This window comes from Acanthopagrus latus, chromosome 20 (genome assembly GCF_904848185.1).
Source record: "Acanthopagrus latus isolate v.2019 chromosome 20, fAcaLat1.1, whole genome shotgun sequence".
NCBI lineage: Eukaryota > Metazoa > Chordata > Actinopteri > Spariformes > Sparidae > Acanthopagrus > Acanthopagrus latus.
In genome coordinates, this window is record NC_051058.1 from 19,635,404 (window position 1) to 19,660,475 (window position 25,072).

Below are 25,072 nucleotides of genomic sequence, written 5' to 3' on the forward strand. Positions count from 1 at the left end.
GAGAATGATATCGATTAAAGGGTTAAAATCATTAAAATTATAAATTATGGTATGAATGAATTCTCCTAACTTGAAGAGGTTTCCAGATGAACACATCACAGCAGCCCAGATTTGTTCATGTGTAAGCTTTAATTTCATGAATAAAAAAAAAACAACAACAGTACAATACACAAATATGCCACCTTTTTTTAAATAAATAACAGTTTTCCCCTTCCAGAAATCTTTTCTTTCGTTTGTTTATGCGTTGCCATTTATAAGCTCTGGATGAAAAGAGTCAGAGGAGTCATCGTGGCTCCCCCGTGAAATCAACAGTGCACATGGATCACACACAAAAAATAACATGCTTGGCGCTCGACCTCGTCCGGTCTCCCTCCTTTCACTCTTATATTTATATAATCGTACAGTAAAATCTCTGTTCCCGCACAGTCTTGTTTTCTGACTGAGGGGAAATTGTGTCTTCCAGGGAAACACAGACACAAGGGGGAAAATGGAGGTATTAGAGGTTTAACATCAGGGATTGTCTGATTGTAAGTAGCTGAGATAGCCAGCAGGGGTCGTTCCTGAGGTGTGTCTTGAAAAAGCTTCTTTTTTTTTTCTTTTCTCGGAGGTCTTTGCCCGGCGTGTTGGTGCAGCAGGATCACTGAGTGAACCACGAAACAAACCACAGCACATGAAATAAATAACAGCCAGCCAGTGATCGGACAAAATTCTGCTCTCGCTGTTTTTTTGTTTTTGTTTTGTTTTTTTTAAAAAAATGCCATCACTAATTCTAATTAACTTCCTATTAATTGCACTTAAAACATGAATTGACTCTTGTTAAGAGTCATCGGCTTTTTTCTCTCGACACTTCTCAACATAAACATTAAATAGTACATCTGTTGGAAATGTTACACAAGCAACATACATATTTTCTCCTCAGATAATCAAACGATATATCCATTCTGTCTTCAGCATAAAATTAACACTTCATTAACACTTTATTCTAATATTCAGGACTGAACTGTCACACAGCGTGGCCCTTTTTTTTGCATCGACATCATTAAGACCTTTTTTTTTTTTTTTAATCAAGTGCTTTAAACAAGATTTTACACCAATATGGATCATATTTCAAACTCTCCAGTTTAAGTCCCAGTAGTTACACTTGTGAAGAGACTTTACATCTTTGTGCATGATGTTTCTGATTGTCTTTAAAATTCCAGTGACACCATCTCAAGTCCCACAACGCTTCTATAAAACTTATACAAAATCTGAAGTGTGAACATGACAAATTGTGCTTTTAAGGGTTTTCTGCAGGAGGATGTATTGGCGAGCCAGGCGAGCTTGTTTCCCTCCTGCTTCAAGTCTTTATAACACGCTAAGCTAACTGTGCAGGAGTTTGTCAAGAGAGTTTACATCTCTATGCATCTTTTTTTTCTTGATTGTCTTTAAATTCCAGTGATTCCAGTTTTAAGCCCCAGTATCTTAATGAATCTTGCATAAAATTAGTTTAGCTCAGAAAAAAACCTGCCAACTAGCACCACCAAAGCTGAAATATAACACTTTATACCCTGTTAGTTTGATCCGAAGTTTAGAAACTTGTGCTTTTATGAAGGTATCTACAGAAGCATTTTCTTGTCGAGCTATGCTAGCTGTTTCCCCCGCTGACTGCAGTCTTTACACTACGCTAAGCTAAGCTAAGCTAAGGCTAACGGAGTCTTCAAACTCTAGCTCCAGTTTTTTGGATCAACATCTCGCATCATCAACTATATCTCAACTTTTTCTCGCAGTTTGTTCAATCTGTACAAAAACTGAAGCGTAAAAAACATCAATTTGTGCTTTTATGAAGTGTCGTCTGCAGGAGTTCCTCTTGACGCTCTAACATTTTATACAGAATGTGTCCTGTATCTTCAGCTTAAGCTCCGCTTGTTATATGCTGGTATAAAATCACTGAAGCAAAGGATGAAGAGCTTCAATTTTGTGTCGACATGCAAAATCTTGGCTCACACATTAACACTTTATACCCTGTTGGATTAATCTGTACAGAAACGGATTTGTGCTTTTATGAAAGGTTACATGGAGGAGCATTTCTTGCGATGCTAGCTGTTTTCCTCTGCTTCAAGTCTTTATGCTAAGCTAAGCTAACTGTCTCCCGTCTTTAGCTACATTTTTTTGGGGTCAATAAAATAAGGGAGAATAAAAGTATTTCTTGTAGTAGACTCTCTGACATGTACATAGTGTAGCTGGCTGGTGCTGTTTTCATCTGCTCATTTTGGGCCTTTTCACAAATAAAGCAATAAAAAAATGTTGGTAATTTTTATCTCTCTGTCAGTAAAAGGCTTTAGTAGCCGTGCACTTCACAGAGCGGGAGCCTGTCTGTCGCCCCCAGTGTTGTCCGAGGCCATTAGCACACCTGGTGAGGAATGAGGAGCAGACCTCTGATCAGCGCCGACTGTGGCCTCACTCTTCATTTCTGTCACCAGGGCCGGGAGCCGGGCCTCGTGTCAACCGGTGTCACAACATGATAGGCCCGAAGACTAGGGGGGGAAATTCTGTGTCCGTCTGGTCACTTTGTGCTTCCTGTTTACCGTGACAGCGCCTCGTCTGTTTAAGTACGGGTGCGTCAGGATGACCCACTTCGAACACGTCTGCTGCTACTGTACGGGGAGGAAACACGTCCAGGCAGCACGGCACGGACGACGCAGACTTCGGGATTACTTTCTGTAATTTAAACAAACAAGATTAAAGGAACGGTTCACCCAAAAAATGAAAATTCAGTCACTATCTACTCATTTTCTCAGTCCACAAAACATTCCAGGAGCTTCACAGTAAAACAGAGTTGCAGCGTTTTACTAAACAACTGAGTCTCAGCTGCTACAGTGAAGATTTCGTCTTAAAGAAAGATGTTAAATAACGTCTTTTCATCTTTGTTATGATGTTTTAAAAAGTCTCCAGCTGCTTAAAGTTGTTTAGGAGAATGCTGCAACTCGACTGCGACTTTCCATCAGAATGGGGGTGAATACACAATGACTGAATTTCAATTTTTTTGTGAGAACTTTTCCTTTGCTGAAGAGCTAAAGCCAGAGTGAGACAGGAGGTGAGGAGACAGTCTCATATTCACTGGTGCAGTTTGTGTATATGTGTTTCTAAAGCCGTCGCACTTCCCTCCACGGATACAACTTTTCACAGTTTTCCAACTTTTCACAGTTTTATTGTTATTGGCGCTGGTGTTCTGGCTCCTGCTCCCCCCCCTTCATCATGTCTAAAGACCTTATCTTGCAATTCAAATCCCCGATTCAGACTCAGAATTACAAAAGAGAGATGCTGAATATCACTATTTCTCAACTTGTGTTAGTGAGGATCAGTTCAGAGCAGCTTCTAAAGATCTGAAAGATGTAATCTCATCAAGCACCACCTTCATGTTTTAAAGTTGCCAGTGTGTCTCATCAGAACGCCCCCTGCTCCCCCCGACACCTTCATGATGGTGGATCCGGGCAGCTGCGGCTGATTTCTGTAACTTTCCGAAACTGACGGTCTGCACCCACTTCACCCTGTGATTGAACTTCAATCTCAAGCTCGCTTTTTAGTCTATTCTATATATAGTGCAACGCTGTGAGTCTGAAAATGTGAACCCTAGTTTTGCTCATATTTAACAATGTTCATCCTCCCTCTCTGCAGTGGATGTAAAGACAGGATTCAGTGACTTGCTTTACCCTTCAAACACTTGATAGAAGTGTTTCAATTCGGACAATTTGCCTTCACAGTTGAGAGATATGTTGGTTGTCTTCACTTGTATGGATTTGCTATTTCTGCGCGCACACACACACACACACACACACACACACACACACACACACACACACACACACACACACACACACACACACACAGGTTGTCCTAGCTGGGTTTAGTTAGATTAGCGGCCGTGCTTCTGAACATGTGCTTGTTAAGCTCTTTTAACCTCCTGACTTCAGCTCACTCTGGCCTCGGCGCCTGCAGAGCTCCCGTGTCACCACCGGTGGGAGCCGCGCTAAACGTACCGGGCTGGATCGCAGAAAGGACTGCGAGTGAAACGTTAATTCTGCTCAGAATCGTCAGGGGGAATACACACAAGCATATTGTGGGAGTATGTGTGAGTGGCTGAGGGTGAGAAGGACGAGACGGACGGAGATAAGACAGAGCGGAAGGGACAGAGAGAGTGTTTGATGCGGTTCGAACAGACAATCCCTGCAGGCGTCTGTCAGCAGGCAGATATGCAGATCATTTTTTTTTCCCTCCTCAAAAATCTCCAGATGTTTCAAAGGCTGAAGTCACAGGTCTGTTTGTCTGCGCGGTGTTTATGTGACTCTAGGGCAGCGTCCCAGTCACATCCACTTCGGTTCAACGCTAACTCTGACAGTAACCTTGAAAGTTCCTCCTGTAATCGTTTGACACTTTGAGTGGAGACTTTATAGACTGCGTGGACGTTCTCTTTTGTGGTTCTAGTGGAGACTGTTCCGGCCCTTCGTCGTGACCTGACTCGACAGACCACTACATGTTCATGAGGGCGGTGTGGGTGGACGCTGGCAGAAGTGGTGGTGTGGTTCAAGTTTGAGGTCTTCAGTGGGTGTAATAGCCATAGTAGTCTGCGTCGCTGTTGCTGTCCTTCTCGCAGACGTCCCCCCCGCGTGGTGGCGGGGAGTTTTCAGTGCTGGATGTGTAGGGCGACACCCTCCTCTTCTTGTTGTCCCCCACGCCGCCCTCGAACAGGCCCGAGTCAGCCGAGGCCGCTGATTTCACAGAAGGAGGTTCGAGCCAGGGGTCCTCTCCTCCCGCCACCTCCACAGAGTCTTTGGGCTTGTCCTGGAGCAGGGGCGGCTGCAGAGGCTGCAGCGAGGGAGGGTGCAGCCTCGGGTTGCCTGGTGACGTAGAAGAAGATGAGGAGGAGGAAGAGGATGATATGGGTCTGAACCAGCCCAGACTCGGGCCAGGCTTACTCGGGTGGGTGAGGTACTGAGGCGTGGGCCGGCTGGTGGTCCAGGCCGCTGAGGTGGCTCCTGATACGGACACGTTGGTAGATGCAAAGGGATGGTCTGGGTAGTAGCTGAGGGCATGGTGAGCGGATGTCTGCAAGGGGAAGGGCTTGTAGAAACCATTTCCGGAGAAGTCACCCTCGTAGGAGGAAGTGAAGTCGAGCCGGTTGGGGGCTACACCCTGCTGAGGAGGCAGGTACCAGCGGCTATGAGGGCCAGGGCTGGCGGACGGGTCTTTGTGCTGCTGGCCCATGCCGATAGGCTCGCGGCCATAGAAGCGGCTCTGTGGAAGGGGGCTCATGTACTGCTCGGGGAGGTAGCCTTGAGGGTAGCAGCTCCCTGGCAGCAGCTGCTGGCTCTCTGTGGGGGAGGGGGTGAGGCGATCAGAGTCGGGAGGAGCGTACAGCCTAGGCAGGAGGGAGGAGGAGGGGAAGAGAAGAGAGTGTGAGAAGAGAGAAAAAAAAGAAGGTGTTATTTCCTGCCCAAAACCTCAAACTATCTATCAAACATTTCACAGCCCCTCTCACACCCTCTCACTGCAGCGTGCTCGAGCAGCCAGTAATTGCATCTATATATTCCCGCATTAAGATGAAGATGTGAAGCACATTTAAAGCACTAGCAACGATCCAGTCTCACTATGTACGGTGAAGCCAGTGCACAGTTTCAAACAAAGATTTTCTCTTTACAAACAGAACTTTTTTATTTTTTTATTTTTTTCAAAAAATACTTACGTGTCGTAATTGTCGCGGAAACCTTTAGCGAAGGGGTTATGGTCTATTTTCAGCTGAGTGATCTGGATAAGGAATAGGGGGAGGGCAATGAGAGAATGTAGGCACAGGGAAAAAAAGAGAAGCAGTGAGTGAGCACGTCAGAGAAATGAGAGCAGAAAGAGAGGAGGCCTCTGACTAATAATTAATGAGGATAATATGCAAGTTCTTCTCTTGTTGCTGGAAAGACTTCATGTTTGAACCGGAGAGTGGGCACACCTACTGTATATATAGATAGTGATGGAACAAACATAGAAACAGGGCGAGTTGTCTTTTGCTTTGGAGTACACTAGCCTACACACAATGTATCCGAACAGCTGTTGTAGATATGCTATATACAGCACATACTGCGAGGACGGAGCTGCAGCTCTCAGGTCAGCCGAGGTGAGATGACTCTTGGTTGAACTTGGCTACTGTATAGTAATGCCATGCTTACACTCGCAGTAGATTGCAGGAATGTAAATTAGCGCGTGTGAATTTTTGATGCATCCATGCATTAACCAAAGCTTCTATCCGAAACACGGCTCTGACATGAATCATTAAACTCTAAACCTCATCAAGATGGCGTTATAAAAGTTATAAGAGGAGTCATTATGGCACTATGACCTCATTATACAGCCGTACAGTTTACATTTATATATCGTTCAGCCACACGGGGGTTGTAGAAACAAAATGGTTGTTGTAGTTGCTTAACACTGCTGACAAAACAAAAAAACATATAAAAGGATGAATGAATGAAGTCCTAAGAATAAAATATAACAATAAAATGTGTGTAAATGAATCAAAATCAGGCAAAAAAATAAGAAAACGAAGCTGAGGTTGATCATAATTTGCAAGAAAAAGAAGTTTTTTACACTACAGAGCCAAATATGCTGTTTTGTTGTACATAAGGAAGCCGTTTTAAGACCTTGGCCAGGGGGGTACAATTCACAATCTCCATTTTTAAATAAACTAAACTAGAAACAAAACAAATCAGGACAAATCATCAATTTATCATCCGTCTTCCTGCGACTTACATCTGCGTTCTGATAGGCAGTGACGGCGATGAACTGCGTCTCCGGGAAGATGAAGGTCTGAGCTTTGGATGACAGGAAGGGATCCTCTGTGCCGTCCTCCTTCACCTCCACGATGTGGAGACGAGGCTGGTACTTGTGGAGCGACTGGAGCACGATCATCTGGAGGGGAGACACAGGCCAGGGACAGGGACCATGACAATCTAAGATCTGGTATATGTGGTTCAAGATTCAGGTTTCTTTCAGTATATTTGCTTTGCTTTTTTAAATAGAAAACAGTAGAGAAACAAACAGGAAATGTGAGTGCAGAGTATCGGACTGAAGTATCAGACAGAGAACAGGAGAGTGTTAAGTACCTGCGCCACATTATTGGTGCTGCCCTTGTTGTTGGTGAGCTTGAGTTTGCTGAACGACACTTCTTGCCTCATCCAATGAGCTCCTGTGTTGGGAGAGTCGGGGTGCATGTACATCCTGTTCCCTGGAAGGAGAGAAGCGACACCGTGAGCGACGCTTAGAAAGAAAAGTATCTCTAATCCGCTGCTGTTCCCAGTTTTATTTACATTTTCTGTCTGAGTTAAAAGGAGTTCTGGCCGGAGCAACAGTATTAAGAGTTTCACATATGCAGTTTTAAATATTTTTTACGAGGCTGATTCAGTTTAATAAGTAGGGGAATGAGAAAAAATAATTTTCATCATGTGTGACCTTAAGTTAAAGTCTGTTTTCTGCTAACAGGGATGAGATTGTTTCTCGTCCCTTTTGTATTTGGCACTTTCTTATTGCAGAGTACAACATCAGCACCGTGATTTTTTACAGTGTTACCACAATGACCTGCTAACCTTCTGTCAGCGCACCGCACATGTGCAATATTAATTCTAATAGAGTAAAGTTGTTTCACCACAGTTTCCACAACTACTGTCACTTTTCCACAACACCTGGTACTTGTGTGACAACACCTTACACCCTCTCTCATCTATATAATTGTGGTTAGTCTATCATCAATCACACACAGTGTGTCGTCTTGGTTGACTTGCTGTTTTGTGTGTGTGTGTGTGTGTGTGTGTGTGTGTTTTGAACTGAGGTGTGAACAGGAAGAAATAATGAATGAGATGAGGACGAGTGATGCAGGGATGAGAACTGACACAAAAACCAGCTCCAAATTGGAAACAAGGCTGGAAAAGTTAAATCCAGAGTTCTGCCTGTGTACTGAAACAGCTACGTACAAATAACGGAGACGTTTGTGACGGATAACACTGATACATCACAGTGTATTAATGAAGAAGCATGAAGGAATATGAGTTTGATGACTAGATTGTATATTTATAGAAGTCTTCCTTCATGATATTCCCAAAGATCCCGATGTAGATCTTCGAGGTGAAGATCCAGACGGGTTTGAGGGAGTAAAAGTAAATATGTACAAACATAAATCTCCCCTTCCTCATGTTTGCTTTACTCAATATCTGTGGTTTCTTTTTTTTTGTATTAATTTACAGCTGGAAAACATGACATTCACTCTGGCGGCCCCTGTGGACAGAAACGGCGGTGTTAGGATCTTAATCTCGCCTTTGCAGGCATTTGTTTCGAAAGTGGGTGAAAGAAAGATGCAAACAATATTAATACTATCTCTGTCTGTCCGCAGGATGCACACCGATGAGATGAAGTATCTATTTTTGGCTGCGTGAGATTAATAACCGTGATACTATGATGGTGAAACACAAGTGCAACAAAGTTTCAGCGCCGTGCCACCGAAATACAGACAATTAATTCATCCTCAGCACTCTGCCATAAAAAATAGATCTGCAATACAGAAAATATCTTCCCGCCGATGGTCTCCTTTGCTGTAAGTCATATAGAAGAATCAGTATGAAATTGAAACGGTTTCATAACCAGTTAAACTCCTTGTAGTCGGCTTCAAGTCTGAAAATGTATTCGAATTTTACTGCACAGACAAAAAAAAAAGTAATATAAGTATCAAAATCCCTAAAACAACAGCAGCAGCAGCGTCCTGTGAATCTATCTGTCTGCTTCTGTCACTCTCTGCAGGAGGACTTCAAGCAAAAGCAACATCAAAATGTCCACAGAAACCTCTCAGACTACGTGCGCATCGTGATGCACGTCTTGGTTTCCTTACTGTATGCATCTAGGTTTGCTTCAATATTGCTAACTAAACCACTTCCTCACGACCTTCTATGCTGCATGCACCAAACTGAACACCTGACCAGCGGAAACGCTCATCAGATGCTGTTTGATCACATATACGTTGTGAGAGAATTGGGGAGGTGAGTGTGTGATTTAAGAAAATTATAATAATTGGGAAAAGTATTCTGTGCGTGATTGGGAAGTAAAAAGGAAAAGTATTTGTAATAACGTCCTATTTCAAAATATGTTTTATATCATTGGATTATAGATATTTATGTATTACGTTTGTTTTTATCTACAATAATCATAATCAGTTTGTTGATTATATTGTTTTTATGATGTGTCTGCAAATTAACTAGTTACTTCTGCTTTTGAATAAATGTAGACGAATAAAAGTTTAAAAAAGCATAAAAAGATATTAATTTAGTAAAGTACGAGTATCTGAGAATTAATCTGAACAAACTTGGCTTTTGAGGGAATACATGTAACATAATCACCTAATTAGGATACACAAAAAAGTTAAGTGTATTCTGTTAAAGTTACAGGAAGAGATGTAATTAGATTACAGACACAAAGAGGTAATTAATAACTGTATGGGAATATATTTTTAAACTCTCCCAGCACTGATCTGAAGTTCAGAACTTGAGTAAATGTACTTAGTTACTTTCCTTCACTGCTTTTCAGATCTGCTCTATAATCTTTCTCCTAATAATGATAATATGATTACATTTGATTAGTTAATCATTTTATTTTTTTAGGGTTATTAAAAAGGACCCAGTCATCACAGTCATCAGTCAACATCAGCAATTTCTCACTTTTCTTGTGTTTTAATGTTTTTTGATATAAATGATGAAGTAGACAGCAACACAAAAATCATATCTGGATCAATAACTTGTGATGTTACGCTGATGTTAAATGTACCTGGCATGTTGCCCTCCGCCTTCCCACACTGGACCCACTTGCCGCCTTGGTACCTCCAGTGGTGCTGATCAGCCAGAACCACGTCCACGTAGACGTTATAGTGGACGGACGGGTCCAGAACGCTGATGTTGAAGCTCAGGAAGGGGAACATCCTCCTGCCATAAACACATGAGGAAAAACATGATCAATCACTGTTCCTTTTTTTTTCTTTTTTTAAATTGTGTAGCTGAAGGCTGCAATCGTCGACATTTCAACGGAAACTTCTTTTGGAATTGATCTGCTAATTCCTCACACCGTTAATTTATAATTATTCTCACTCTGTTCTTAAAGATCATGCAGAGTTCTCCACAGGCTTGGATGTATATTTGTCTGAAACTGCAATTTCCCTAGAAGGAGTCTTTAACCGGTTATGAAACAGTCTCAGTTTAACACTGATGCCACTGTTTGACCTACATAAGATCATCAGTGAGAAAATGAACTATTTCTGTGTAGTTTTTCTTGATGCCTGCCAGACTGAGAGAACCCGTGTTTACATTTTCCGAGGCAAAGTTACAGTGAGTACGGTGTTAGCCAAGTAAAAAGAAGCAATTGTTTTATTTCTGACATCATATTTTGTGGTTTTGATGGGGGAAGCATGACAACTCTTCTCCACGGGGGCCTCGAAAATCAACTAAATATCAAAGGTCCTTGTGGTGGAGCTTCAACCAGCTAGAAGATCACTCACGTCATGTCAAGACTTTGCTTAGAGATAAGATCATTTTCACGTCAAGCTAAGATTTTCTCCATAATCATTTGGTGGTTTTCTGCTTAAGTCATACTTAAAATCAGAACTAATTGTGAGTCAGTTCAATAACTGGGACCCTTGCTCAGTATTTTCCATCTAAGTGTCAGCAGAAAAATGGAAAATGCTCTGAGTATTTGTTATCGCAGGGTGTCATTTTTTACTGGCATGATGTATTTCTGACAACACAGGAAGAAGAAGACTGAGCTTTGAAAGGAGGAGGATAAAAAAAAAAATCCAGAGCCACACTTAAGAAGTGTCCTAATTTGTCCAACTAATGGCTTCGCTTCTCTGCAGTCACCGCTGTCAGGGGGAGTTCTCCCTTTCCCCCAACCAAGTGCACGTTTCTAAGAAAAGTCCTTCCAAGACAAGAAACTGGAGACAAAGTCGAAGGCACAAAGAATCATGAATGTGCTGCAAATGATTTTTTCAGGACAACAACGTATGGACGTGAGGGTGATGAGGCGACTCGTCCTGTTCGCCTCTTCTCCACCAGCTGGAGAATCAGGGTCAATGGACCAGAGGTGGAGGGGACGGCTGACAGTGGAGGGACGAGTGAAGGTGAATATTTAATGCTGCTGTTAATAAAAGATGCCACAGAAGCCCCCCATCCCCCTCTCGATTGCTGGAGCTTTACATGTGGAGCTTATTTTGACTCCAGAGGGCTTCAGTGAGACGAGGTAACCGGGAGGTCAGGGCGTCCCCGGGAAGCACGGCGCAGGGACAGTTTAAACCGGGAGAGGACGACGCACACAAATACGAGACACGGACACCGGATGCACCAACCCACGCCGTGACAGAAATACACTTGTGACAGTCTATAGGCATGTATGCATCAAACATTCAGAGTGCATGCAGTGTTGACAGAGAGGCTCTTAATGTCTCAGGACCCTGCTGAGAAGTTCCCGTTTTATTTAATATGGGGCAAAGCAACCAGAAACACATGAACACACAAACATGGCAGCAGTAAAAGTGAAGCCCCAGCTAAAACCAGGTTAGCTTAGCATAAAGACTGGAAGCACGTAGCCTGGTAAACAAAATGCAAAGTCTACAGTCATGCTAGTTGCTCTGTTAGGTTAGCTCAATGCTACAATAGGTACGCCGTAACACGCTGATACGCTAATATTTACTAATCAGCACCAAACACTTGTAATTACTGTAGATCTTGATGGTGCAATTATAGTCGGAGAAAAAAAATCCTAGTAGTTTCATGATAACATAATTTATTTCACAACATTGGACATAGAAAACCTTACAAGCAGTTTTAATATGTGATATTATTGTTTCTTACACCAACAACATTTCTTTGTTGGCTATTAAGTAACCAAATAATAAAATGAACCAAATATTCAGTTGTAAGATGCTGTTTGTCGATTATAAATGACATAAATTAAAACATCTCTCATGTAGGTGTTGTGACTGTGATGTGATTATATGAGCAGTTGTCAAACATGTTTTGATTTTCTCCACTGTATGACTATTTATCATAGAGAAATAAGTCATCATGATGTCCATTTTTGAGAGAAACACTGCAGCCAAGTATCTGTGCTGGTTATTACACTGTGACAACAGGATTCATCCTCCCAGAAACAGTTCATTTCTGTTCCGAATTTCATGGCTATCCATCAAATGTTTGCCGTTGTATTATTTCACATAACAACTATAAATGTCAACCTGTTGGTGCAGCTAGATAAAAGTCAAATAATCACCAAAATCAGCAGGATTCATCCTCTGGGAACCATGAATGTCTGAACATGTTCTATATCACCGCTGTAGATCTCTAAAACTTACTATTAGCACTGAAGCTCACTGAGGCCTCATATCAATACTTCCCCAAATGAAAATTCCCTCCACTGTGTGTCTGAAGGTCAATAAATTAACCTCTGAACGAGGACTAATTCATTCCATTATTCTCATTCATGCTACATGTCTGTATGTGAGCCTGTGGTGCAGTTTGGGTCTATATGGGGTCACCAGTGTGTCGCTGCTGATAATAAATCAGGGCAACATGTTTGACATTTGGTCCCGCTGTTTTAAAATTGGGCAACAGCACCCGAGGCCATGGTTTTCACTGTTTGCTATTTGCAGCTGGGGCGTTTGTAACGAGCGATGCTCTCCATGAACTTGATCCGTTCGATTGTGAAACGTGATTGAGTTTTATTTTCGAGTGCACGTCCTGCAGCACCGCTCTGTGTTTCAGCTGTACAGAGACATGTGAGGGGGTTTGTTTCACCCCGAAAGAAACAAACAGAAAGAACTTGGAGGAAAGGGAGTGTTCAAACCGTGTTTTATGAAGTGCCTGGCTGAAATTAGACCCTATACGCGTGCAAAGGCTGTACACAAAAAGAAAAAATAAGCTTCCTGCTCAGGAACACCCACTTCTTTCTTCTTCTGTAACATTTTGGTGTGGGTGGAGCAGACAGATAACAGCTGAAGCCTACAGTATTTGATCACATATTAACACGCAACAAACACACAGTGCTCCCTGACAACAGCCGGATTTAAACTTCACAAATAAGTCTGAATCATTTCCAAGACGATCCTACATGTTGTCAGCGCTGTGGAGATAAACCGCACGAGCTGTTATCTCATCTGGACGTGAAATGTATCTCATTTAAATGCAGTGTGTCCTCCCTGAAGTGCTTCGGCCATTTAGCGGTGTAAAAACAAGTGAGGTGTGTAAAGAGATGATGCGTTCGAGGCCAGTGGGACACCTGGAGGGCCCCCCCGTCAGTGTTGATGAGCATTTGTGTTGTGTGACCTCGATCCGTGTTTTTTTTTAAAATGGGAAAAAAAGAGCTAATTAAAAATCTACTTCTCTCACGTAATAAAAGTTAGTTTGGATGGAGGTCAAACTTTGACACAAATCAGTCGTCACGTGTTATTATAATCAGGCCTTTATTTCTGCATGAAAGCTCGCTGTCACACCTAAATATGTTGTTAATGGCAACTAAAAATCATCTGCATAATTAAAGTTGGATATCTGATCAGATTTTCATTTATTTACTTCCTGATTTAAATATAACATCAGTTTTATTAACACTACTTGTGTTTAGACAGCTTTTGAAGGATAATGCAAATTATTTTTGTCCAGTGAATTGATCTGGCAAGTATTGCATGGGTAACAAAGCCTGATATAGAGCTCTGCCGTCATCGAAAAACTATATATATATATATATATATATATATATATATATATATATATATATATATATATATATATATTCATTACTATGAACGCGTACACTGTAGTTTATTTTGACTCAATTTATTATTTTATATATTTATTTTGACTTTTGGCTTCCTGTAAGTACCCGGGCTGACACTCTATGTGCTAATGTATTCATGCTGCTACGTATTAAAAAAAAAATTGTAAAAATATTTAAGTTTGTTCTCTTCTCTGTGGAATTAAACAAACACATGCTTGCATGCACACCGTGGACGTGTTATACGTGTACATCTCCCACACATCATATCAATATTTCTACAATGCATTATCCAAAAATGGTGCTTCATCAGATTAGTTTCTTTTCTTCCGACTGTCAAACTATGTCTAGATTTCATTCACTGAGCTGACTTTGTCATCAATTGGCAGTTGCTGGTGGTGTCACCTAAGTGAGACAGCTAGTCGGAGATCACAGCTGGGGACTTCCCGTTTCAGCTGACAAAATTGGATATATATATATATATATATATATATATATATATATATATATATATATATATATATATATATATATATATATATATATATATATATATATATATATATATATATATATATATATATTTTTTTTTTTTTTACAAAACTTCAAAACATTTTGCAGCCATCTTTGTGACAACACAACCTGGCATATAAGCATGCAACATTAAACTTTTTTTGATGGGGGGGAATCCCAAAGTTATTCTAGATACGATACATTCTGATACCATCAGTTGCAGATAGTTTTATTATACATTGCAAGACAATCATCTGCAGATACATCTGCAGATACATTGCACTATACCAAAAAATGGTGATATGCAATGATTATGCATGGTGCACAGTGGTGACACTTTCACAGTACTGTATTAAAAAAAGTGCATTAAGTCTTTTACATGAACACACTGACAGCATCTTGTCCAGGTCCAGGTGTGACATCGTTCTGATGTAAAGCAGAACAGTTAAACAGTTAAAATGTTTAAAAGGGACGGTATATTTATGGCTCACTAAAATCTTCAAATGTCAATACTTTGAAAATTAAGTTTACAGAAGTTTAAATCACAGGGAGTTATGAAGGAGTGACTTTGGAGAGACACATTGTAGAAATATTGATATTTGGCGCCAAGAGGAAGCGACAAGCCATATTGCAGAATCACTATCTCGTCGACTGAACCGGACCTTCAGCACAGTGTTGTCACGACATAAAACTAAAAAAACCTGTAACATAAAGTTTTACATTTCATCTTACAACTGTGGATAAGTTGCAATGGTTAGATACGTTTCTTCTTATAAGAAGAAATGTGTGCAAGAAAACATTTCATAACATATATTCTAGATTGTGTCTTTGCATGACGGCTCTTAATGCTTGTTGACTGAGCACACACACACATTCACACACGTGCACACACACACGTGCACACAGGCTCGTCTTACCCTTCAGTGGTAAGACAAAACCGTGCCATGAGCGGTCCCAGTTGGGTCTTTCTGGCTACACGGCGAGTCCAGTTTAACAATCAATCATAGTTCTTGGTGAAACAGAACCGCGGCAGCAGCTCTTTAGCAGCTCGCAGAGAACAGGTGAGAGGTCTCTTCTTCCACTGCTCGCTTTAATACAAGTGAAAACAGAAACTGGGCTGTTCGGCATATGAATGGATCGACCCGCTCACGCCGTGTTGAGAGTAATCTAGAAAGTAGATGAGTAGTTATCATTTTTGCTCCACTGATATTGTTGATTGACTTATACTGGAGCCTTTTATAGGAAATCAGTACTTGGCAAGGGGGGAAACCATAGAAAACACAACACAGAGGGGTATTTGCATGCGGGGGCGGCAGCAGGCTTTATGTCGAGTTCACTGTCAGAAGCCGAAAAACACAAAAAACATGTTAGCGTGCAGTTTTTGTCAGTGTGGTGGCGTCGTGGTGATGAAGCATACAGTAGCTGCGCCGAGCTCTCAGACGTCGAGTTTGTGTTTGCATGACAGTTACGACCACAAAGAAAGCAGCTTTTGCATTTAGGCAAATGCTCTTGCAGTAGACCGATACACAAAACACAAGGACCCACTTCGACACCAGCGGGAATCAAACCTGCAGCTCTGCAGCTAGCAGACAGACTCCCTAACCAACCTGCCAGTGTGCCACTGTGATTCACTGGAAACTTGACGGTAATGACAGACGGCAGGCGCTCCCTCCGCCTGATCCAGGTGTATATACGCACATGAACACTCATAACTGGAGTCCTTTTTGAGACAGAATACCTTAGAAACAAATGAGTGTGGTGAACCAGCCAGTAAATCAGAGACAGTACTGCTGGTGGTGACATTTAAAAAAAAAAACAAAAAAAAAACAATCAAAATAAACCGTGTGGATGTTGGGGAGAGAGGAAGACGGGGAGGGCTGAGGAGGAGGGGGGGGGGGAGCTGGGTAGACAGAGGGCACGGGAGGGGAAACCGCGGGGGGGAAACGGAGGTTAGAGAAAGGGAAAAGGAAAGAGCAGAGGGTGGAGTGAAGGGAGGGAGGGAGGGAGGGAGGGTTTTTGTCCTGGGGATGCAGGAGAAGAGGAACTGGATATTCACCGGGGAGAGGACTTTTCTACATGAGCGCACCGCTGATTCATCTGGACAGGAGTTCAGGTCCAGTTTTTGTCACCGTGCGTACGCCTGATCATCTGTGACGAAAACATGCCAGTCTACAGCTGCTGCCGGACACAAGCACTCACACACACACACACACACACACACACACACACACACACACACACACACACACACACACACACACACACACACACACACACACACACACACACACACACACCCTTTGCTTCTCCACTGACTTTCTGCAGAGGAATTCAGACACCAGACATGTTGAAATTTCAATTTCAGTGTGCTCTCGTCTGTTATCTATCTGATACTGCCGATTTCACGATTCACACCTCATAAATGACAAGGCTGTTTTTTTTTTATTTCTTATCAACAAAGCCTGTGAAAAGATTATAACCAACAATATGTTTGTCTCTTTCTCAATACTTTGAGACTTCCCCAAACTGTCTGTGACACCTCAAGGTCAGATGTTCCCATAATGAAGATGGCAATCATTAAAATTAGTCACAAATATATTTTGTATATATATATATATATATATATATATATATATATATATATATATATATATATATATATATATATATATATATATATATATTTTTTTTTTTTTTTAATAAAAGGCTCTGCACATTCCCAAAACAGCTACACACTGCAGTTCAAACATTATCAAACAGGAGGAATCTCTGAAATTGTTGGGGACTATTTTCAGCAGTGGATTAATACACATTTGTGTCTGTTGTGTGTATTCCCAGCAGCAGCTGTATGTAGAATGGAGTCAGAACAGGTGACATGATATCATATGATGGCGTCAGTTGTAAAAAGTTTTTACTATTCTTTCACGTCGTATAACGCCGTACGAGTTTTAAGGTGACAATCTTAACAATTCAGGCAGATTCTAGATTTCTTGTTTCTTGTTCTCTGTGTGTCTTAGTTTGCAGCCTTTGTTTAGCGCTGAGGTAATCCAAACGTCTTGGAAAATAATCAAGTTACATTACTTTTATACACTTTTTAGAATAACACTCTCAATCTTGCAGGTGAGGTTACGTCACGTGGACCAAGCAAGTGACATAAGTAACCAAACTGTGAGTGTGAGGGCCGGAACACCTGTCGCTGGTACGCTGCGTGAGTCATGCTGTCACATCATCTCTGGAGTCTAATGGAATCGACATATTCAGTCGTTTAGATACGTATCACGTGAAAGAGTTGCAGTTTGGTAAGATTTAGGCATCCAAACTTCTCAGTCCTGCGTGAGAAAAGATAACACACGACGACATAAGTTAACTTGCGGATGTACAAATAAAGCGACTGTTGAATTTCTTGGTTAATGTTCTGTGTAAATGACATTTTTTGAACAAATCATGGCATGTTATTCACCATGTGGCTACACCAGGCTCAAAGTATCTGCACAGTGTGTTAATTTCAGTGAAGGAACACTCAATCGGTGCAGCAGTGTGGCTCACAGAGCTCTTTGGCACAATCAGAGTCAGATCAACACATTGCTAACTTGGTCTTTCGTGAGATTTTGTTGACAAGAAGTGAAAAGTAACCTCATGTACAGAGAGACAGGCTTCATATCGGGTGTCTGATTAACCACACGACAAATTAAGGCTGCCTTTTTTCAGTCCTCTCAGCCTCAAAGGTTTCATTAATGCTCTCAGAAGACCAGATGTAAAATAAAAACCGGTGAGAATGACGCTGTTGAGGCCGGCGGGATTCGGCCTGTGTCTCAAAAAGCTGCGGACTTCACCGCTCAGTTATTAGGGGAGGATATAAGGAAGCACTCGCTCTGCTATCTGCAAATATTGGCACTTGATGTTTCTGCGAAAAGCTGCATGTGTGCACATAAACAGCTGAACAGGAAGTGACAAGTCATACTGTCAAAACCTTGAAATAGTCTTACTTCTGCTTTCAGACGGAGAGCGCGCAAGAGAATTAATACACACGGCTTCCAAACATTCCTCCACAAACATCTCGCAGAATAATTTCCTTCTTAAATTTGATCTATGAAATGATTTACTTTACTTTAACTCATTGTATTGAAACGTCTGTGGTCAGGAGTGACAGAGAGGGCACCCACTCTAATTTCCTTGCTGATGTAAAGTGATAATTTCCAAATTGTGACAAACCTACTTTGGAAAGAAACTTGATTATTCATTGAGTATAAACGTAGATGAATCTTTACTCTGTGGGATTTAACAGCAGCTGCAGTGTATTTAAAAAACACTACAATGTTATTTTAATCAATCAAGAAATGTGCTGATGTACTGCATGTTGTATATATGGGGTGAAAGGTCCCCAGCAAAAAGGGGAATCATTTATTTTTGTTATAATTTCATCCACATTTTTGCAAACCACAGATGTGCACAAGGTTGACATTTGTGTTTTGGCGTATCATCTTCACATTAAGTGCAGCTCAGCTCTCACATCATGAGGTTGGGGGGGATGTTGGCTGTCAAACGGCCGCAGTTCAAGTCACACCGCTGGATATCTTTCAGTATGTCTGGCAAACCAAAACTGGCATTTTTTTTTTTTTCACGGGAAGTTGAACTGTTTCCATTCTGACAAAACTGGTATTCTGAACCAAACTGTGACATTTTCTGAACCCCAATCCAACGGGTTTTTGTACCGAAACCCTGACCAGAGCACGAGCACCGCGTTGTGACGAGAGAGAACTAGATAACTTGACCTAAACAAACATGAAGTTGCAGCGTAAAGAAACGCTTCAGTTTGAATTGATCTCTGATTTTTGCAGAAACTCACATAGACACATTTACACAATTCCATACAGTTTCTATCATAAATCAAACGTCTTATCCGAGGAGGGTCCAGGTGTCACTTTTCACACATATAAAAAACCTAAAAGTCCCCGTACGTGTTTTGATATACGTCATGATAACTCTTGATCTAGGGAACTTCATCTTGAACCACTCATCGCAGTACCTCGTCATGAGCACCCACAGTACTACTCTGTGGAGCCAAATAGATCAGAAGGATGATTTCCTCTCTGAGAAACTACAGTCAGACCTCAGAATGATACAGTTTGGACTCAGTGGAGCAGAGAGAGCACATGAGCATGATTCCTCTGAGTTCAGGGCCGCATTATTTCCCTGAAAAGGTGTTTAGAACTTAGTCACTCTTATCTCCTTCCTCGAACACACACACACACACACACACACACACACACACACACACACACACACACACACACTGTACTGTTAGTGCAGGGTCAAGCAGAAGTTCATCAGCAGGAGTGAAGAGTTGATAAACATTTTGTTAAAGCAAAAAAGTGTCAGTCGATGATTCATGTGTTTGCAAGTTCCCAGCCGATGACATACGATTAATTCGAAAAGGTCTGTATTCATTAAGGCCTGACTGTGTATTGATAATTTGTCGTTATTGTCACGTCTTGGGTTGTTGTTGTTGTGTTGTTTTTCCTGGTTACACGGGCTGCATTACAGTAAAGTGATGTCATTTTCTGAATTCACCACGCTGTGTTTATTCTGAAACTCTGCCAGATATTAATGATTAACAAAGTGCAATATACAACTTTTCGCTTTTAAAAAAGGTGCATTTGAGTATAAATATCTGAACTTTCTCCCCCCCTTACATTATCAAAACAGGCTTGATACTGTAGTTTTAATGCATTTGCATCACAAGACTGATTTCAACTGTTTTGCTGTTCTCGGAGCGCAGTACCGACCCAAAATGTGGCTTTTTGCCAAACGTCCTGAGAGTGAGACTCCACAAACGTCTCGATGGTGCGTTCAGGAACAGCTGGGACAAATCACACTGATTCTACCTTTAAGTGAATGTGAGCTTCTGGTAACTTTGCACAGAAATGAGGGATACTTTTTACCTTTGAGTACATTTCATAGCCTGAACTTCATTGCTTTTACTCATGTAAACAGGTTGAATCAGTACTTCCACTTTTACCAGGCTTTTTATGCAAGAATGTCCTCTGCCTATTAACCACTTAGTCAAAACAGGCGCATTACTGTGATATTTAAAAAAAAAAAAAAGTATCATGTCATCCTGCAAACTATGTTGCAATATCGATTTGAAGAGATGGAGCCAAATAGATCGTGATATTAGACTTTGCCGCTCAGCCTGAGCTTTCAGGAAGTGTTTTATTAGAGTTGATTTCAAAATATCTAGAGCTGTTGGATTTATGTTAAATCGATGTGATTTCCAGAAAGAAGTCCCCTCGCCTAAAAGTGCTTCTTGGAAACCAAGTTAGGGAAAAGTTTGTCCTCCTGAGTCATATCTCATCTCACCCATGCAGGTGTAGGATCAGCACATGGGGTCAGACAAATTGAGGAAAGCAGCTTCACTTTCTCTTTTCACTTTGACTCACTTGATTCTTTTTCACTGTGTCAGAAAAAATTCCATTATTTTGCATCAAAAACAGCCTCTCTGACACCTTTATTTCGCTCTCTCCTTTTTTTCTCCTCCTTCGCCGTGTTTACCTCGGCGCTCTGTGCCCTCATAAACTTTGCCTTCGAGCACCAGTCGACACACACACACACACACACACACACACACAGAGCCTGAGCAGGGCCCTCAGCAGCCAGTGTGGTGGTCTGAATTTAGCTCATGAGAAGTGCAGATGAATTCGCCCCCTCCCTTTTGCTACAGGCCATGAAAATGTCTCTAGATTTCAAAGCCCAGGTGTGGTACATCATGTGCAAAACTTCTGAGAGATCTGTCAGGCTGTACAGCCAGCGTCTAGTGCAGGCTGAAGAAAGTGGAAAAAAAAAAAAAAGAGAGAGAATCTAGTCTTTTACTTCTTGAACTTCAAAGGTGCCTCACCTTCTCAGCGTGGCCATCTAAAGGCTCAGTTGTGTTTGACCCTTCTCTACACTTTTCTCTTGAGTTTCTTTCACCCTTTCTCTTACAGACACCAGGGTTTTGATTAACATTGCACACTCTCAGACTTCTCTCTAAAAAAAAATCACAGCAAAATTATTGTGTGAGCCTGAACCCAAGATGAAAAATTAAGAAGGATCTCTCCTCTGATATTGAAAAATCCATCTTCTTCTTTTTTTTTTTTTTTATACTCGGTGCAGTCTCTCAGCTCAAGTCGTGCCCAAAAAAAAAAAAAAAAAAAATCCCTGATATTTTGACCTCTCCGTCACTTGTTCTGCTGGACATTTGCAGCTCTACATGCAAAGCGAGAGGGGTGAGAATATTTGCATCGTCAGGATTTGACATTTTTTCGTAACATGAGGTGGTTTGTGGTTTTTGCACAAGTTGAAATTTTTGCTTTTCGTCTCATAACACCTTCTCGCCCTATTTCGCAGATCCTTCTGTTATTGCGGGCGGTGTTTACACTCTTTGTGAGGAAAAAAGTCTAGCGAGTGTGTGTCGAAGTGTCACCTGCAGTCTTTGATTTGGTGTCGGTTGAAATAACGTGCAAAAAAAAAAAATTAAGTGTCAGTGAAACAATCAAAGAATTAAAAAAATGGATAGATAATAGCTGCTGATCATAGTGTGTGTGTGTGTTTCTAGAGAGCAACCTGCCAGTGACACACACACACACACACACACACACACACACACACTGAGGAAACTAGAGAAGATACACATTGCATTCTTGACACAAACTCCTCTAAACTTTTATCTGCTTTCACAACAAAAAAAACTTCCTCGTAAAATCTACATTTCTAATAAACTTTTAAAACATTTCTTGAACTGTTGGCGTTGCAGCAGTCAGATGAAGCACTGAAGCAGAGCATCTTGTTTCAAATTCAAAAGAAAAAAAAATTGTCCAGAAATCACCTCAAGCTTTTCTGACTTTCCAAAGAAAAATCCTCAAAATAGCTCAGACAGCAGGTGTGTGTGTGTGTGTGTGTGTGTGTGTGTGTGTGTGTGTGTGCAGCAGTCACAGAGAGGAAAGAAACCAAGCAGGTGAAAGGGGAATATTTCACAAGAGGAAAATGAAATTCATGCTCTAAAACTGAGAATCAAGATGCTTTTAAAAAGACCAACAAAAAAAAAAATTGAACAAATAACACAAAGAAGTTTTAAAAAATAAATATGAGATATTAAAGATTATTTCAGGTTTAGATTTAAAGAGACACACAGACAAATATCAGTGTCCTATTATGTGACAGTGCGCACAGATCCGGGCCATGAGAAACCGATGGCCTGAAACCTTCTGTCAAACACAAGTGTCGCACATTAGTGAATTAATCCTCATCGACGTGACTGCGTCTTAATGCTCGCTGACCCATCAGAGGGGCCCGGCAGCGCCGTCTCTTCCTCCCTCTCTCTTCCTCCCTCTCTCTTCCTCCCTCTCTCTTCCTCTTCCTCCCTCTCTCTCTCTCTCTCTCTCTCTCTCTCTCTCTCTCTCTCTCTCTCTCTCTCTCTCTCAGGTGGGGAGCTTCACAAACGCTCCAACATGATTTTTTCTTTTTTTTTTTTTTTTTATCCTGACCCTCACTATTATCGTCCCTGCAGCCGCCTCCTCCACAGACATCACGCTGAGGTCGATTTATCTCGCGTTATCGCCTCTCCTTTGGAAAAGTCCCCCTCAGTCTGAGCACGATAAGACTTCTGTTTGTAATATTACAGTCACAGGATGGAGAGTTTGTTTTGTAGATTTCAAAATAAACAATTAAATACATTCATGAAGAGTCGTTTTTTTTTTTCCACTTGTTTGCGCGCACTGCCTGGAGTGAGTCAGCGCCCGGAAAGAGCTCGAATTTAATTGATTACCCTCGTTTTAGGGGTTAATTTCCTGCTGCGTTAAAGCGAAGGGGATCATCTGGTTTGGAGGTCAGGCAGAGGTGTCAAAATGTTTTCCAGCAACTGATATTTTTGCTCCGCTTCATTCATTCATTCATTTGTTTCTCCGGCCCCCTCCAGCACTAGTGAGCGACAGGACTTTGTGAAAATGTTTAAAGGACCAATTTAAATTAAAACTCTTCTGCAAAATCCTGCAGATGCATTTTTAAAAAAATAATTACTCCACAGTGCGCATTTTCGATGCGCTCTGGCGAATTTTGCCCCAAAAGCAGCAACGTCTTTTCTATCACGAGCAACGTAAACATGTAGTTCAGAGGTCATTCTCTATCCTAACTTAAGAACCAAAAGCTGCAAACACCCCCGTCACCTGACCAGCGATGATGCGTCGTAGTAAACAGGAGCTGCTGAGAGATGTGTAAACTCCGACCTCCAATCGGGGATCACCACAAAGCAGCGAGGCTTGAAAGTGTGACAAAGTTCTCAGAAAAAAACGTCTTTCTGTTCAATTATAGGAAGCTGCGTGATGTCTTGTGGTCTCTGCCCCCATCATTGAAGGAAGACTGGCAGTGAGTAAATTAGAAAGTGCGTAAAACCAAAAGAACAGCTGCGCGTAATTTGCAAATATGCACGAATTTTCTGAACCAAAAAGTGTGAAGAGAAAAAAAAAATGAGAGAATGGTTTGTGAGTTGTCTGTCGGACTCACCTCCCCTGTTTGGTGATTATCATCTCGGTTTGGAACTTGTGGAACTTGGCCCACAGCGGGTAGTTATTGAGCAGAGCCTGAGTCTTCCCGCACACCTGTAGCCCAGGTAAAGGGTAGAGAGGCGGCCGCTGGTAGCCGTGCTGGAAGCTGGCGGTGTAGCTCTCCGGAGAAGGAGAGTACAAGTCTTTACCGCCTGCTGGAAACCCGTCTCCCGCCGTCGGGATGTAACCCTGCCCGGCCGCGCTTCTCGGCGGCGACCGCACGCCGCCGTACGGGCAGCTGCTGAGGGTCTGTGCGTAAAACCTGCCGGGCTGCGCTCCGTACCCTCCCATAGCCTGCTCCGAGTGGTACGGCAGAGCCAGGGCGTCCTGGCCGCTCTGAACAGAGTCCGGGTAGTAAAACCTCGCGTCCTGAATCCCCATTTTGAACTCGGCTAGATCCTTGCCGCCGCGGTGGAGGTGACTGCTGATGTCGGGGCTCTTTCCGAAAGTTTGCGTCTCAGTCCCATTCAACATGCTGAGGTAGAGGTTGCCACCTATGCCGCCCATTTGCAGCCGCGCTCCCGGTCTGTGCGTAATGTCATAAGGCTCCGCTGCTGCGTCCAGTCGAATAAGAGCATGTACAATAAAATAAAAAAAACAAAAACAAAACAAAAATCACACCGCAGCTCAGCGTGGACCTGTTACCCTCACCTATCACTCACAGCGGGGCTGACATGCCACAAACTTCAGCAGCCTCAGAGCCTCGACATTAAAATATCAACCACCTCTCTCACGCTCTCATTAGAATATTTATTCATAAAGTTCCCTCTTTTTTTTTTTTTTTTTTTTTTTAAAGGTATTATCCGAGCAGGTGATTGTCTTGTCTTTTTTTTTGTTGACGTGTGGAGTCGCTACCAGTGACTCAAACACATGCTCAGTTTTCTAACCTATGATATATACACATATACACTATGTCAGTGGTCATATTTGGAGGAGTGTCTGATGCGGGAGGCAGGACGTGATAGGCTCCAGACATGAGAGAGAGACTTCCCCTCCATCAGAGGGCTCAGCGCCCGCTCCACGCTGCAGCCGCATCACTTATACATCCAACAAGGAGAATATCTATATTTTAAAAATCAAATCACATCAACATAAAAAACACTTAATGCCTCAACCTGCCTGCTGGGAATGTGTTTTAAATTCGCGTTTAATTTCTAATCAGCTCATGT

The 25,072-nt window shown here is 42.0% G+C and overlaps 1 protein-coding gene across 1 annotated transcript; it reads right to left on the bottom strand.

The window, feature by feature from the left end:
* Nucleotides 1–110: 110 nt before the first annotated feature.
* On the bottom strand, nucleotides 111–24,774 carry tbx21 (T-box transcription factor 21). Its single transcript, XM_037080980.1, has 6 exons — nucleotides 23,863–24,774; nucleotides 9,826–9,980; nucleotides 7,125–7,246; nucleotides 6,772–6,930; nucleotides 5,720–5,781; nucleotides 111–5,395 (listed from the first exon to the last, which is right to left on the bottom strand). Exons 1-6 carry the CDS (start codon nucleotides 24,408–24,410, stop codon nucleotides 4,576–4,578), a joined length of 1,866 nt encoding a protein of 621 aa, XP_036936875.1. The 5' UTR covers nucleotides 24,411–24,774; the 3' UTR covers nucleotides 111–4,575.
* Between the last annotated feature and the right edge of the window lie 298 nt (nucleotides 24,775–25,072).